The 17,892-nt window shown below is 40.1% G+C and overlaps 1 protein-coding gene across 2 annotated transcripts; it reads right to left on the bottom strand.

The window, feature by feature from the left end:
- Positions 1 to 1,123: 1,123 nt before the first annotated feature.
- LOC137636122 (uncharacterized) lies at positions 1,124 to 17,278 on the bottom strand. Of its 2 annotated transcripts, none has more exons than XM_068368527.1 (2): positions 6,083 to 17,278; positions 1,124 to 5,925 (listed from the first exon to the last, which is right to left on the bottom strand). In XM_068368527.1, exon 1 carries the CDS (start codon positions 15,214 to 15,216, stop codon positions 14,200 to 14,202), a length of 1,017 nt encoding a protein of 338 aa, XP_068224628.1. In that variant the 5' UTR covers positions 15,217 to 17,278; the 3' UTR covers positions 1,124 to 5,925; positions 6,083 to 14,199. The 2 variants fall into 2 exon arrangements, with proteins under 2 accessions (XP_068224628.1, XP_068224629.1); XM_068368528.1 differs by having other exon boundaries at positions 1,124 to 1,224; positions 1,480 to 17,278.
- Between the last annotated feature and the right edge of the window lie 614 nt (positions 17,279 to 17,892).

The raw sequence follows: 17,892 nt of genomic DNA on the forward strand, positions 1-17,892 counted from the left end.
TTAGAGGATTTCTTCAAGTACATAAGGCATAACGTGGAGCAACCTCATCTTAGAAATCAAAACTCAGAAGCTTTTAAGAGAGACCTTAGAAGACTTGAGAAGCCAGTACAAGAAACTATCAAAGTAAGGTCACAAGTAGTCCATGTACTTGAGTACCAAGAATACTTAAAATTTCATTTCCAAAATTTATTTTAGATTACAGACTGCATATATGAAAATACCAATGAGGTTTTATGAGTCAATCCCACAAGGATATGAGGCTAAGGATGCACGAGGGCTATGCCTCTAAATCAAGAAATGCTACTTTTCCAGTGCTGTAGTTCCCTCCTAAACCTCTATTAGGAAGATGCAATAAGAGGAAATACAAAGAGAAGCAATTCCATACTCAAACACCACTGCAAATAACAACCTTCACATTGCCAACAGTAAACCAAACTACGAAAAAGACCCAACCTCTCATCACTATACCTGGCAAATGTGGTGTACATGGATAAGTACTACAAACGGAAAAATTGATTCTATACGACTCAAGTTACCTCAAAGCATGAAATGACCTTCAACTTTCCACTAATAGAACTCCACCAACATAAAATAAAAGTCCTGTCTATCGGCTTCTCTCTATGCACTTTTATAATCAAACAGTTTAACTACGGAGCATTTGGCATCCTTAATGTTGTAGATGCAAAACAAAGGATCAGATGACCATAAAAAATTTCTATAGGATGTGGATCACTTCATCAAGACTGGAGATTTGAGTACAGAACTATGACAGATGTCAACCAACAATATCTGGTTTCTCATTGCCACTATCAATGTACTTTCATTTATGGAATGAAAATAGAGGCTAATTCATTAGATTAACTTTGATATAAAAATATCAACAAATACATTTCTACCTTCAATATTTCCTTTCCAAGTATCTGTGTATGACCAATTCAAAATGGGAAACCAGACTCAAAACTTATTTCCAAAGAAACAAGGGAAAAAATGAATATGACAATTAACTTATTGTCAGAATTCATCAAAAAAGGCTATCTGCCACTAGAATTATTTAAAAGTAACGAGAGGCAATTCCTTCACAGAACACTGAGACAAACAGCATTCAAAGATAATGCCCTCAATAATACAATTCAAACGGGATTTCATTTCCTTTTGCTCTTTCTACACCTGGCTATCTGATAACCAGAGTTTTCTTGCTACAATTTTCATCTCTCAATAAAGATCCTCCGATGCCTTAGATGATCGCGGAGGTAGCAGCAGTAGGGGATTCAGCGTTATGAAGCTTCATCTGTGATGGATAACGGGGGAGGGTGGGCTGTGGCACACTAGCAGTACCAGCTGAACTCGGTTGAGTCCCTTGTTAGGCTGGGAGGAACGTAGAGAGTAGAGGTCCCCTTTTTTGTTTTTGTTTCATTTGTTGATGTCGGCTACCCCCCAAAATTGGGAGAAGTGCCTTGGTATATGTATGTAATAAAGAACAAATGATCCACTAGTCAAAAGAAAGTAGGAAGTTGTCTTGGTAGTCAAGTGGTAAAACTACTAAAACCTTATTTAATCAGAAAACCTTTTTAATCAGCTTCAATTAAACAACAGAAGGCAGAATAAAATAGTCACTAAATAAGACTTGAAAGACTGATTCCATTTCAAATTAGCATCAATGGAGGCAGAAAACCACCAATGATATACTATTCATGCAGTTTTAACCTTCCTTTAAAGAATGAACATGACATTGGTTTATACTTGCAGCCATCCTGATTGGAAATGGTAATCAAAGTCATCATGGACATAGATGAGAAGTTCTTTTGGGAAATTCCCAAAGAGAAAAGATCTCTTTAACCAAGAAAGCTCTTGTGAGACTGATAGGCACAAGTCTAGTTCAAAGAACTATATAACATTTCCTAAAACTTATAGGCTTAATATGAAAGAGAAAAATATGATAGTATGACAAATCTAGAGGATTTATTTGAGTACATAAGCCATAGGTGAAGCATCCTCATCTCAAAAATTAATGCTCAGAAGCTTTAAAGACTTTCAAAAATAATTGGCATAGATAATGGGTATTCCACGACCTTGAGTGCCGTACCAAGCAGTAAGGTCACGGGTAGACCATGAACATGCTTGAAATTCCATCTTAAAAAAATTAATTTGTATTAGACTGCATATATACAGTGTAACATAGAGAGGTGCCATCATAAACAATATAAATAAATCACGTATGGACTTTTTGCCTTCCTGTTTACTGTATAGCCAACAGTAGATTGCACACAAAAAATTGGCTTCTTGAGAATATCTTTTATGATTTCCAGTGATTAGTCTATCGACAGGGAATGTTTTAATTCTTTCATTCTACCATGCTACAGTACTGTTGTCCTGTCTGGTCTCAAGGTGCTGACTTTCATATCAATTTGTTGGACAATAACTTGGTATATTAAATTCATTATTCCTGATCTGGATATTCCCTGGGAACTTTGTTGAATTACACTTTATGCATATTACATAGGATTCTTCTTTATTCAGATTTTCCCAGTCTGTACCATCTTGTATGTAGAACTAGGTGATAAATTTTGCACATTTAGACATGTTTTTAATATTCAAAGAAGCCATATATTATCCTCCTCCTAATATCTGGATTCTCTCTATACCTCAGGATCAGAGACCCAAGGGGGAATCGACTCAAAGATCATAGCTTCTGGTTGGCCCGGGAATCGAGCCCGGGTCCGAGAAACTGAGGTGACAGTGACATACCATCTAGCCGTTAATTCTAAATTTGGCCTTCTCCATCAAAAGGCTCGACACTACACAGTATTCTAGAAATTTTATTACACCTGTGACCAGATTGTAGAATGACCTTCCCAATCGAGCAGTTGAATCAGTGGAACTTCTGAAGTTTGAACTTTTAACAAATGGTTTTCTGTTGGACTCTGTTGGACAGGTTGACTTAAGTCTTAACATTATTACTGAACCATGCTGGAGCATTTAGGCTTGTAGCATCCTGCTTTTCCAACAAGGATTGTAGCTTGGTAGTAATAACATGTCAGGAAAAACAATGAAGAGAATTCCACATCTTGTATCTGGGTTTTGAAATAATAAAAGTCACAGGAACATGAGAAAGATTATCCTGGAAACTACCTTCTATAAAACTAATTTTCAGGAAGATTTCAAAGTGTCTATTGGCACCCTGAACAAAAAAGTTAAGGATATTGTCCCTTAACTTGTGAAAATTTCAAAAATTGAACCCTCCTAAGAATCAGAGAAGCAGTAATGCTATACTGTACTTTAAAGTGAAGTACCATATAGCTTTTGAAGTTTTACCCGTTTTCATCAACTGGGTATGAGAATATTCCTTTCTTTTTCCAAAATTAGGACATTCTACTCTGCAGAGGACTATCCGTCCATATGGGGAATGAGACAATTATCTTCTTTGGTACAAAATTAACTACTTTGTATGCATATAAAAAAGCACACTTTACTACCGAGCATATTTCTTGAGAAGACAGACTGGACGTGAACTGTAAAAAAGAAAGCTCCAAGTCTATGTGAGAAGAAACAAACACATGCTCATCTTTGGTTCAAAATGAACTGCTTCGTAAGCATATAAAAAAAGCATGCTTACCACCGAACATATTCTTTTGAGACAACAGTCTGAACATGAAACGGTACAAAAAAGGGATTTTGACGAAGGAAAAATCTATTTCTGGGTAAGGAACCTGTGTCGCCCAGTGAAATGCTCCTTAAAGCACCATTTCAAAGGTATAGATACTGCTAAATATACCAGAGAAAAAGTTGTATGGAATGCCAAGAATATATCCAGCTCGCTTACCCCTAAAGGGTGTCGGTATTAAAACTGGGGCGAGTGATACCACTACCAGAGATCCCTTTCCAATTAGACTTCTCCCTCCTCAAAATCCCGTTACTACGAGGTGCCGTTCAAAAGCTTTAATGCACAGTATATGTGAGCTTATGGAAGGTGGATGGTAAAACTAGAGACTCTAACTTATTTTCTCTAATTCTGCTTTTCCTATCCTGAAACATCAAATTTTCAGGATTCAATTTAATAGACTTCAAGAAGTCTCTGTTATAAGTATTGCAGTTGTCATCTTCATCAACTTTTGCTTATCCCTTTCTTAGAAGATTTTGAAAACAATGTTTTTTTCAAGTCCATTAGATCATAACTTGAATCTGATAAGCAGATGACAAATTGAAACCAGTCATAATTTGATCTTCCAGAAAGGAGAGATGACCCTTGAATGGGTAGCACATAATGTTTGCTCTTTCTTTTCCCACAGCCCTGGGTACATTAGGCTCTTTGAGGCGTCAATTTGAACCCTCGGTTTTGAACGGCCGTCTGCTCTCTTAATTCTATCTGGTTGCATTTGTGTAACTTCAACTCTGCAATGTTCCAGCACTCACTTATTTCAAAGGACCAAGCCTATAGAATCCTATGAACCAACTAAGTGTTCTGTTCTACTACAATGGAACACTGTAATAACAATCTCAAATCAATAAAAACAATGGAAGAATGGAGAAGACCTTAGGCCTTTTACCTCCAGGCTCTTTGGAAATTTCCAACCCTTAACCCCCAAGAGGTTATTTTTTCCCCAGCACATTTTGCAGCATATTTTTTTTAAATTGCTCTAATTTTTGTCATAGAGAGGTCAGGTTGGTCTCATTCTCTTGGAAAATGCCTGAATTTTCTCAAAAAATTATCAAAAATATGAAAAAAATAATTTTTATAGCATTTTTTTGCAAGGACGTACCGGTACGTCCATGGGGGTAAAGGGATGAGTTTTGTGAAACGTACCAGTACGTCCTTTGGGGGTAATGAAATGGATTGTACTGGTATGATAAGATTTAGGCAACAGGCCAGGAACTTGGACGGGTGAAGTCACTCAGCGCTATCATGAATAGTCAACGAACCATTCTTGTGGATATCTCTTTAACACAGTACCTAGTGATAAATAATCATTTCTAAGACAAAACTCAAATCAGTGAGCATGAGTTAACAAGAGCCAAGATTTTAAAGCAGTAAACACTGCTTTTTACTTTGTCCATTTGGGTGGATGGATGGAGTGAAGGAAGCTCTGGGGGATAGGAGGATAGATGTGAGAGAGGCAAAGGAGCGTGCTAGAAATAGGAATGAATGGCGAGCGATTGTGACGCAGTTCCGGTAGGCCCTGCTGCTTCCTCCGGTGCCTTGGAAGACCGCAGAGGTAACAGCAGTAGGGGATTCAGCGTTATGAAGCTTCATCTGCGGTGGATAACGGGGGAGGGTGGGCTGTGGCACCCTAGCAGTACCAGCCGAACTCGGTTGAGTCCCTTGTCAGGCTGGGAGGAACGTAGAGAGGAGAGGTCCCCTTTTCTGTTTTATTGGTTTGATGTCGGCTAACCCCCAAAATTGGGGGAAGTGCCTTGGTATATCTATGTATGTATTATCTCTCCACATTTGTTTAAAACATGGGAAAAGTAAAGTAAAGGAACTTTCACAATACACTAAATTTGTCTCAAAGCTTGAGCCAAATGTGTTCTGCATACAAGATATGTATGTTTATTTATCATTTCCATCAGTAGTTTAACTATAATCTTTTGTCTTTCTTTGTCTCAAGACATAAGGGGTGGAAAGATACAGGACTTTGAGCCAGTTTCTTTGTGAATAATAATAACAACTATCTCCCTAAAACATGGTAATAATACCAAGTGTTCTTCAAATACAACAAATAAACCGGGAATAAAAATGTCAGCACAGTAACTAGATGAGATTGAGGGCCAAACATCCAGAGCTTTGAATGTTCCTGGAACAAAAACAGGAAACAAAGGACACAGGCCTTTTCTGGATACATAGAACATATACAGTGATCCTTATGATTCCTCCAAAGGTCCATAATATTCAACCGACAATGTTTCCTAGATTCCCAGACATCTGAAAACCTACCAGTTCTTAAATGTTCCTGGAACAAAAACAGGAAACAAAGGACACTAGCCTTTTCTGGGATACATAGAACAAATACAGTGATCCTTATGATTCCTCCAAAGGTCCATAATATTCAACCAACAATGTTTCCTAGGTTCCCAGACATCTGAAAACCCACCAGTTCAGCGACATAGCTAAGACAAGAACGAGACGACAACATGACACCCCTATTCAGAATTTCCTACAGGGCCGCTAAAGGTCTAAACGGCAATACTAACTATGGCCCGCAGTGTCCGACGCCCTGTGGACCAAGAGATCTCAACGCACCCGCAATATCGGCGAGTCTGTCTGTACACTTGGTGAAAACAGTTGACGAGTATTCCCAATGACAATTTAACAGAAATTCAATTCAATTAATGCAGCTAAAGAATACGATACAGTATTTTAAAGCCATTATACAAAAGTGGCTTTTACATTTCATGTGACTCGTTTAAATGATTATTTACAATTCATTTTACATCTCAGTTCAACTGAAAATAAGTGACATTTATATCAACCAAAGAAATGAAAAAACTTTCAATACTATTTAATTACAAAGAAATGCCATTATCCTTTCTTACTTTAAACACTAAGACTTAAAAATATTATCAACCAGATCACATTGGTTAGATTGTAAGTTGTAATTACAATCTTGCTACCTATTTATATGAGACAGTAAATTCCTTAATGAGAACAAGAAGTATTTAAATAAAACCTTGAAAGTGTTAAGCATTACATGTAAAGTCATATTTTCTCTTGCAATACACATCAAATCATGTACATAATCATTTCTAAATTTGCTTAAAGAACAGAAATAGCACACAGAATAAAAATTACATATACATTCATTAGAAAAATTTCAGTACTAAAATAATTGGATCAAAATAGCAGCACACAATGAAAGTAATAAGCAAATGATTTTGACAAATGCAATACTGACTTCAGTAAACAATTTTTTATAAAGAACATTATAGGTCCTTTTACTAAACAACAAACTTAACTAACAAGGCAATTAAAGACATATTTCAGACCAAAATTAAAGAACTGAACATCTGGAGAAAACAGGTTGGAAAGACCTGGGTGAGAGAGAGTGAGAGAGAGAGAGGAGAGACACTGAGGGAAAGAATCATACACATAAGTCAATAAGAAAAGGGGGTAGGGAGGGAGGGAGAGAGAAGGGGGTTATGAAAAAGAAGTGTCTGGGATCCCATACCTCTCCATCAACTCTTCCTCTTCTTTCCTTTTCCCTCCTCTTCAGGTGGGTGGCCACACTGCACTCCCTGCCCCGTGCAACCCAAGAGGTGCCTTCTAGGCAAATTAATACTTTATATAAATCTTTCGGAAAGCTGTTGGGAAAAAATGGTCACAGTTAAGATTCTAAAATCTATCAAAAGCTATCACAACATAACTAAAATCCTAAATTTCTAAAAGTAATTTGTATTTTTCCTAGCTATACAAACCTGAGTCCTTTGGGTAGGGAGTGTGTTTTCAGCTCAAAGCTGGACGGCCGCTGAATCGCTGAACAAGCAGTCAAGCAAACTTTGGGAGCAAAGGCGAGAGCCCACCCCCTTACCTGTCATAGTCTCTTCAATAATGACCTTTTGGCTCAAGACTGAGAGGAGTGGTTGACGGGATAAGTATAATCTAAAGAACGCATGTTCGTATTGCTAGGAAAAATACAAATTACTTTAAAAATTTGTGATTTGTTCCTACTCAAATACAAAACATCGTCTTTTAGGTAGGGAGACTCACTGCTTGGAATGTCGGAAGTGGTACTTTCTTTTTCTTCCCTGGAGATGTTCGAGAACATTTGTACTTGCTCAAAGGAGGGATCCCTTTCCCGCCTAAGGGGTTTGCAGTCAGGAATAATATACCTGGCTTATGACAAAGTGCTGGTATATATTCTACCATCCTCATCCTTGTCTATGGAGGATGGATGAGAACTTTCATAGGTTTTAAAGATGGAGCTCAGAAGTGTAGTTCACATCATCAAGCCAGATCAAGCGAGTAACACTTTGACCACTTTGTCCCTAAGATAGAGGCAGAAAGAATGGAGGAGGGGCCAGTCATTCTTCCCCCTTTACAGAGTAACACTTTGACCACTTTGTCCCCAAGATAGAGGCAGAAAGAATGGAGGAGGGGTCAGTCATTCTTCCTCCTTTACAGAGTTAAATTTATATGTTACCAGAGAGGATATGCTTACTGTCTCCTAAGGGATCTGGGCTAGCAACCATCACAAGACCAAGCGCAAATGTGTCAAAAGCTTGAGTACACCTCTAGAATAAAGGCCATGAAAATGCTCTGGTACATAAACTACCCCCTTTCCTGCTGCTTCCTCCGGTGCCTTAGATGACCGCGGAGGTAGCAGCAGTAGGGGATTCAGCATTATGAAGCTTCATCTGGGCTGTGGCACCCTAGCAGTACCAGCTGAACTCGGTTGAGTCCCTTGTCAGGCTGGGAGAAACGTAGAGAGTAGAGGTCCCCTTTTTGTTTTGATTCATTTGTTGATGTCGGCTACCCCCCAAAATTGGGGGAAGTGCCTTGGTATATGTATGTATGTACATAAACTACAACCACCCAACCTTCACACTAAGCTAACTGCAAGACTCCTCTTGAAGACAAGGGTGGAACCTAGTCCCGGACTTTGCAAGTTCCGGTCCTACCTGGAACCTAGACTCTCTCAGCAATTCAAGCGTTCCCATTACGGATAGACTTCCGAAGTCTAAAAGAGATCTTGTTCTACACGACTCTTTCTTGGTTCGGACCGTGCCAAGGAAGAGTCGCCGTCACCCAGGTTCTGAGCAGTCAGGCCTTCTTCAGACAGCACTGCAGAGCCCTCAGGGTGCACAAAAGCCTCTTCTCTCCGTGCCACTCCACACTTCATACAGAGATGGCATGGAGACGGGGTCGTATCCTGGCAGGGTCCAAGTTTGGCCATGATCCTAGCACTATTAAATTAATAGTTGCAAATAAATAATACCATTTTGTATGAAAATAAAATCAAGTTATACATTTTCATACTGATCATTTCATAATTCTAACACTTTTACTATAGTTTAGCAATCAGCCATCTTATCTCATGACTCCTTTCTTGTTTTTTTGTGTTAGAAAAATGCCCAACTCGCAGTAGACCAGGCAAGATGTACCAAAACTTCATGACCTAAAATAACCCAGTTTATGACATTTGTGATGAAATCTGTGAAGTAACTTGCCTGAGTTGGCAATATACCTTATGCAGAGGATACTGTATATCATTTTATTGTAATCATGTAAAGCCACAAGTCACATTGAAAACTGTGGAACAAGAATTCAGTCACAGTCCAGCTCTGAGAAAGCTGCCGAGCGACATTTCTCGTGTCGTCAATCCGGAGCAAGACCATCCTGGTGTGCTCTGCTGTGGTTAAAATTAAATTTCTTGACAAACTTCTCTCACATTGAAAACTGTGGAACAAGAATTCAGTCACAGTCCAGCTCTGAGAAAGCTGCTGAGCAAAATTCCTCGTGTCGTCAATCCGGAGCAAGACCATCCTGGTATGCTCTGCTGTGGTCAAAATTAAATTTCTTGATAGGTGTTGGTTTTAAATGTTAGATGTGACATTTCATTCTGGTTTAGTGGTCAGTATGATTTAAGCCTCACTGAGGTACTTCATTTGAAACAATACAGACCATTTCATGATGAGCACATTATTATCATTAGTCATAGAATGACTGCAAATTTTGTATAAACTATTTACAACGCTGCATTGGCTTATTGCAAGTGTCCCTGCCTCGTGATCTGCCGGACTGGGATTCGAACCCCTCTCAAGCCCGATAGTTTCTTGTAATGTCTGCAACCTCACCATACTTGTGAGCTAAAGATGGGAGGTTTGAGGAAGTCTATAGGCCTACCTGCTGTGTCATCAGCAGCCATTGCTTGGCCCTCCCTGGTCCTCGCTTGGGTGCTGATTATATGTATATATGATCAGTCTCTAGGGCATAGTAACTGTCTTTGCCGCTGCCATTCATGAGCGACCTTTAAACCCGTTTATTTTCTATATTTGCCGAGTTGGTGATACTCAACTCTTTTACCCCCAATCTATTTGGAACTTTCCAACCCTTAACCCCCAGGCGTTTTTTTTTCAAGCACATTTTGCAGTATATTTTTTTTTAAATTGCTCTAACAGCCTTAATTTTTGTCATGGAGAGGTCAGGTTGGTCTCATTCTTTTGGAAAATGCCTGAAGTTTCTCAAAAAGTTATAAAAAATATGCAAGAAAAAATTTAAATAGCAGCTTTTTGCAAGGACGTACCGGTACGTCTATGGGGGTATAGGGATGGCTTTTGTGAAACGTACCAGTATGTCCTTTGGGGGTAAAAGGGTTAAGATTATTCTTTTCCGACGACTGCGTTACCGATTCCTAACCATTTAGATAGCAGAGCAAATTTAAATTACTGAAATGTTTCATATGCTTGTCTAAACTAAAATCTTATCTGAGATTCAAACTGTATAATGTGAAGTGCAGTATTTGCAAAAATACCTAAAGATCTCAATTGCTTGTTAGGTCCACTTGCCAAGAACTAAATCAAGGGGCTGGTGCCTAGTGCTAATACTATAGAGTACTGACTTTTCTGGGGACAATTCTCTTAAGTGTAGTGCAGTGAGAGTTGGGTCGGCATCTAGAACAGTCAGTCTATGTGCTACATCCGACCGCAACCCGCTAACCACTACAGCACTACACTAAGTAGCTTCTACACACCTCTTAAGATTGGAAGACTAAGACAGAGAGACCATGTTACCAACATAACCTCATTGCTGATTATAAGGCAGCAGAAACAGTCTTGAGAGTCTTAACCTCATTGCTGATTATAAGGCAGCAGAAACAGTCTTGAGAGTCTTAACCTCATTGCTGATTATAAGGCAGCAGAAACAGTCTTGAGAGTCTTAACCCTATTACCCCCAAAGGACGTACCGGTACGTTTCACAAAAGCCATCCCTTTACCCCATGGACGTACCGGTAAGTCCTTGCAAAAAAATGCTATAAAAAATATTTTTTTCATATTTTTGATAATTTTTTGAGAAAATTCAGGCATTTTCCAAGAGAATGAGACCAACCTGACCTCTCTATGACAAATATTAAGGCTGTTAGAGCAATTTAAAAAAAATATACTGCAAAATGTGCTGGGAAAAAAATAACCCCCTGGGGGTTAAGGGTTGGAAATTTCCAAATAGCCTGGGGGTAAAAGGGTTAACTTAGACCAAGACCTTCTCAAAGGCTCGGATGCGGTAAAGAAAAACTATCCCCTTCCATCAAAAGACAATGTTCAAGTCTGAGTGGTAGCCTTGATGGGCACTACTGAGAGGAGCTTCTCCCAGCCAAGAAGTGAAACTCCGCAATCTTGTCTACAGATGATCTGACTTGAGAAGAATCCCTTATTTTGATATCCACCATAGAGAATGTCCTACTTTACCATGCGAGTGAAGGCCAAGGGGGTTCCTCCATATCTCGACAAAGGAAAACAGGAAACCATTTGGGATGAGGCCATCTGGGAGCCACCTAAATCATCCTGAGTCCCGGTGTAATCTCATACGTTAGACTAGTTGACAAACCAGGTTTCATTGGAGACAGGGTGTAACCATCCAAGTGATCCCATGGGTGTTGGAAGGTGACTTCGAACATAGATCATGGAGTTGGAAAGGGGGTGAAAACCTGGGGTTCTTCTTGTCTAGCTGTATGGTAAACAAGTCACTTCCTGGAGAACACTCCAACCAGGACACACTTCATTACGCATAATAGGAACCATCTGACCTTACAAACTTCCTTTGGTTACTGTGTCTGCTAGCCCATTCCTCTTGCCCAGAATGTGATTGGCTGACAACTCACCAGCATGAAATGCCTCCCCGAAAAGCATCTGCTTTGTCGGGTTATGGAACTACACGTAAGCCAATAAGGTGGTGTTATCGCATCTATCAGTCGGATTCCTCCTCAAGGCTCTTGGAAGACTTGCAGCACCATAGGATTGCTAAACCCAAGCCATTAAAGTAGATGCTTCTGCTGATCCCACTGCTGAGACAACTCGGTTGTTCGGGCATGCCCGCCTTCCTTCTTTTAATGCACCTGAGCATAGTTGCATGTAAGGAGTCAAAGATTTAAGAGGGATTCCCCTAAGAGGGTTCCTTGTTAGTCAAAAGGTAAGATCAACCCAAATCTCCCATCCTAACAGCACAAGAAGGGATGGTAATCCCTAAACGCTAACCAGCGATTCTTCCAACAGTGTTTGATGAGATCTTTACCAAAGGAGCTCTTAGAACAGTGGTTCCCAACCTGGGGGAAATTTCCCCCTGAGGGGAAATTTGAAGCTTCCAGGGGGGGAAATAATTACACAACCTACTAACTAAAACAAGAGGAAAATATCCTCATAGTACGTGCGGCAATTTGCTGTTAGCCATTCAATTGTGATATGATCATATCAGTTCTCAAAGACATGATATTCAAGGGGAGAATTGGAGTGTCATGCCCATTTCTGAAGCAGGCGAGTGGGCATGAGGACTGGGCGGGGCATGAAGGGGGAAATATGGATGGTTGAACTGGGTGCAGGGGGGAAATGACAGAAAAAAGGTTGGGAACCACTGTCTTAGAAGGATGAGCTTCTCCAGTTAAGAAAGGCGGCTGAGAAGATTCTGTCAGAGCTGGGGTAGTTCTGTATGACAGAATATACGCACTACCTCCTTAGGCTTGCTGATGTGATTACCTAATTAGTTGAATCCGACATGCCCAAGTGTATCGACCTTGGCTTGGGTAAGCAATTCAACTTTGCCTTGATTATCACAATCCCCAGATCATGATGAAAGTGGAAAGTCGAACTCAATCTTGTCGCCACTGCCACACAGAGGCAAGGATCACCCACTCGAGACATGCATCTACAGTCGTACATATCGCTTGTAGTGGCCCCAGGTTACTATCCATGTGAACATCTGAATGAACACCTGAGGAGCAGTAACCCATTTAGCACCCAGAGGACTGAACTGGTACAGTCACTCTCCCCCCAGCTCCACCTCTTTGATGAATGCAAGAGTTGATGGGAGAGGTACAAGAGGAAGGCCAAGGTATGGGTGGATGGATGGAGTGAAGGGATTTAAGAAAATTCGCCGTAAACAAGTTTGCCGTAGGAAAACTCGCCCCAGGAATTCTCGCCTCGAGAAATTTCGCCTAATAGGAAAAATCGCCTTAAGACAATTTTGACGTAAAACAAGAGAACAGAAAAAATGCAATAATTTAACCCTTTTACCCCCAGGCTATTTGGAAATTTCCAACCCTTAACCCCCAAGGGGTTATTTTTTTCCCAGCACCTTTTGCAGTATATTTTTTTTTAAATTGCTTTAACAGCCTTAATTTTTGTCATAGAGAGGTCAGGTTGGTCTCATTCTCTTGGAAAATGCCTGAATTTTTTCAAAAAATTATCAAAAATATAAAAAAAAAATTTATAGCATTTTTTTGCAAGGACGTACCGGTACGTCCATGGGGGTAAAGGGATGGGTTTTGTGAAACGTACCAGTACGTCCTTTGGGGGTAAAAGGGTTAAAAAGAGTGCAGATTCCACGCAATACTACGCAAATAGTCTCTTTTCTGTGCAGAATTGTACCCAATTACTTGTCAATGGAGTCTTGTGTTGACATCACCATATACCTTTTTCATTCCTTTAGCGTTTCCTCGGTCTAAGTCACACTTTTTCTTTCTTGCTAAAATCTCTTCCGGGTAGTTTGTAGCGCTACGGCCAAGCGTCCTAATTTGCTTATTATCGCTCCGACTGTATGTGGTAAATATAGAATCAAAAAGTTTGGAAATGGTCTACGGATCTTAAATATGTTGTGTACAGGGGGGTCCGGGGGGGCGCAGCCCCCCTGGGTAAGGACACGGCTTTTAGCATAGGTTAGGTGGGTTTTTTAAGTTAGCTTCTCCCGTCGTACTCGTAGGTAAGGAAACTATTGTGAGGGGGGGGGGGTCCGGGGGGCGAAGCCCCCCTGGTTAAGGATACGGCTTTTAGCATAGGTTAGGTTGGTTTTTTAAGTTAGCTTCTTCCGCCAAAATTGTTTTTAGAACGACGGCCAGTTCAGAATATTCCCGTTTTCTATGGGATCTGGCCGTCACCATACAAACGCTCCTCTCTTCCTTTTTTAGATACGAAATAAGCTTCCATAGATTTGGATGCTTATTTGTCATTGAGCTCTGCAGTGCATTATGGTAGCCTTCTATGCTGTTGTTCGTTCTGCTTCTATTATGCTCGAACTCGTTCAAAAACATTCCATAATGCAATAGGAAAAGTAGGCTCCACTCTTCGTCTTCGCTCTCCTCTACCCCGTTCTCCTCCTCTATGGTGCGTTTCGAAATAAGATACTAATTCTTGGGGTAAATCGTCATCATCTGATAGCTCGATAAATCCATCAACAACATCTTGCACAGGAAGGAAAGCTAAGGCGGTGAAACATTTGAATTTGTTGTTGAATTCTGCGTCTGTTTGATAACCCGACTTTAAACCGAGATCCACATCTGCGTCTGTTTGATAACGTGACTTTAAACCGAGATCCACATCTGCGTCTGTTTGATAACGCGACTTTAAACCGAGATCCACATCTGCGTCTGTTTGATAACGCGACTTTAAACCGAGATCCACATCTGCGTCTGTTTGATAACGCGACTTTAAACCGAGATCCACATCTGCGTCTGTTTGATAACGCGACTTTAAACCGAGATCCACATCTGCGTCTGTTTGATAACGCGACTTTAAACCGAGATCCACATCTGCGTCTGTTTGATAACGCGACTTTAAACCGAGATCCACAATGTGCCTATAAATATTCTTAGCCATATGAAATAAACAACCTGTTACTTTTATTGTTGGAAATACAGCAGAAAAGGCGTTAATACTTGCTTTTTCAAAATCGACCATCAAGGTTTCGGGTTGTAATGATGGGCGTAAGTCCTTGAAGGCACTGAAAAGTCTGCTGTAAGTTACTTGAGATTTGTCAGGTAGCAAGACAAAAATACGTGGTATGCTAATATTCTTTATAACAATATGTAACGTGAACAATTGGTAATATATCTCTGGGATGCATTTAAACGTGCCGTCACACGCCCAGTCCTTGTTTTTCTCAAGGTCGTCTAGCCCAGCTTTTGTGCCAAAAACTAAAAATCTGTCTGGACAATCTTCCCCACTATCATATAATAACAACTGATCACCATTTTCAAGAAATTTATATTCTTCTGGTATAATGTGTTGAAGTGGTTTGGCCATGTTGAGAGAATGGAAAATGGCTGTCTGCCAAAGAAGGTGATGAATGCAAGAGTTGATGGGAGAAATACGAGAGGAAGGCCAAGGTTTGGGTGGATGGATGGAGTGAAGGAAGCTCTGGGTGATAGGAGGATAGATGTGAGCGAGGCAAGAGAGCGTGCTAGAAATAGGAATGAATGGCGAGCGATTGTGACGCAGTTCCGGTAGGCCCTGCTGCTGCCTCAGATGCCTTAGATGACCGCGGAGGTAGCAGCAGTAGGGGATTCAGCATTATGAAGCTTCATCTGTGGTGAATAATGTGGGAGGGTGGGCTGTGGCACCCTAGCAGTACCAGCTGAACTCAGTTGAGTCCCTTGTTAGGCTGGGAGGAACATAGAGAGTAGAGGTCCCCATTTTGTTTTTGTTTCTTTGTTGATGTCGGCTACCCCCCAAAATTGGGGGAAGTGCCTTGGTATATGTATGTATGTATAATATACCCACTTCTTCCGGTTGGGATTGGAGGAGCTTGATTTTCCTTTTGCCTCCAGCCTCTAATACTGCGCGACAAATGTGCTTGAGCCCCAAGATATGAGACCTTTCAACCCAAATATGCACATTTAGAGCCCAACTACAAAGAATGCATCTATAATGCCAGGGGTTGGTGCAGATATGGGGATAATTGCAGGTATACACACAAAAATAAATATGAAGGCGAAAGAGCAAATATAATAGAAAAGTTGGATTTTTTAATGTCAGAATTCCGGGAAATGAAGAAAAGAACATCATATCAGAACAGGAAGGAAGCATGGGAGAATCCATATTATTACCAATATTAAATAATGGGGATGAAAAACAAATGCATTTGAATCTAAACTAGATGCAACCTCTGCAATTAGGGACCGTGCAGAGGCTTGTGAATTGGTGGCTATTGATTTCATTTTTGTTTTTGCTTCGTAAACTTTAGGCTTAGATGGATGAATTTTTGTTTTTGCTTCGTAAACTTTAGGCTTAGATGGATGAATTTTTGTTTTTGCTTCGTAAACTTTAGGCTTAGATGGATGAATTTTTGTTTTTGCTTCGTAAACTTTAGGCTTAGATGGATGAATTTTTGTTTTTGCTTCGTAAACTTTAGGCTTAGATGGATGAATTTTTGTTTTTGCTTCGTAAACTTTAGGCTTAGATGGATGAATTTTTGTTTTTGCTTCGTAAACTTTAGGCTTAGATGGATGAATTTTTGTTTTTGCTTCGTAAACTTTAGGCTTAGATGGATGAGAAGGATGGCAATGCTCGCCGACTGTTTTGCCTATAGATACACTATCATCTTCCAACTCTCTGACGTACATCTGCTTCCACTCCACCATTTGCTGCAACAACAGACCCCAAGTACTTAAACTGATCCACCTCTTCAAGTAACTCTCCATTCAATTGCACTCTTGCTTTACACTCGATATAATCACATTTCCAATATGTTTTCTCGCCGTATTTTCGATCTAATCGGTAAATATAGTTAACCCTTTTACCCCCAGGCTATTTGGAAATTTCCAACCCTTAACCCCCGGGGGGTTATTTTTTTCCCAGCACATTTTGCAGTATATTTTTTTTTAAATTGCTTTAACAGCCATAATTTTTGTCATAGAGAGGTCAGGTTGGTCTCATTCACTTGGAAAATGCCTGAATTTTCTCAAAAAATTATCAAAAATATGAAAAAAAAAATTTATAACATTTTTTTGCAAGGACGTACCGGTACGTCCATGGGGGTAAAGGGATGGGTTTTGTGAAACGTACCAGTACGTCCTTTGGGGGTAAAAGGGTTAAGATCGTCAACTGATTTCAGTCCTCCTCTACTAGTTTTCATTTGATACACCATCGTCTTGGGTTGGCTGCCTACAAAAAACTAGTCGAATATATAAAAAACTTTTAGAAAGATAAAATTAAAGATAAAAAAAATTACTTGATTTCCTTATTGGTTGTTTACTTATCGAAACTTCGAAAGCCAAACTTGGTTATTTGAAAGAGATAAAATGGTACTTCAGAAACTAAAGTGTTTTTATCACAAATACTTGTTTTACGGCAAAATTGTCTTGCGGTGATTTTTCCTATTGGGCAAAATTTCATGAGGCAAAAACTCCTGAGGCGAGTTTTCCTTCGGCAAACTTGTTTACGGCGACTTTTCCGGACACGGGAGTGAAGAAAGATCTGGGTGATAGGATAGATGTGAGAGAGGCAAGAGAGCGTGCTAGAAATAGGAATGAATGGCGAGCGATTGTGACACAGTTCCGGTAGGCCCTGCTGCTTCCTCCGGTGCCTTGGATGACCATGGAGGTAGCAGCAGTAGGGGATTCAGCGTTATGAAGCTTCATCTGTGGTGGATAACGGGGGAGGGTGGGCTGTGGCACCCCAGCAGTACCAGCCAAACTCGGTTGAGTCCCTTGTCAGGCTGGGAGGAACGTAGAGAGGAGAGGTCCCCTATTTTGTTTCATTTGTTTGATGTCGGCTACCCCCCAAAATTGGGGGAAGTGCCTTGGTATATGTATGTAATGTACTAGATAACACCAAGGGCTTAAATGGAAAAATAGCCCAGTGAGAAAGGAAATAAGGAAAAAAATATACTGTATGAGAAGTAATGAACAATTAAAACAAAACATTTTAAAAACTGTAACATCATTAAAATAGATCTTTCATACATAAACTATAAAAATA

Source organism: Palaemon carinicauda, unplaced genomic scaffold, assembly GCF_036898095.1.
Source record: "Palaemon carinicauda isolate YSFRI2023 unplaced genomic scaffold, ASM3689809v2 scaffold234, whole genome shotgun sequence".
In the NCBI taxonomy this organism is placed as follows: domain Eukaryota; kingdom Metazoa; phylum Arthropoda; class Malacostraca; order Decapoda; family Palaemonidae; genus Palaemon; species Palaemon carinicauda.

Bases quoted from the DNA above. Each gene is read 5' to 3' on its own strand.
- LOC137636122 (XM_068368527.1), bottom strand. From the start codon at position 15,216: ATGGCCAAACCACTTCAACACATTATACCAGAAGAATATAAATTTCTT.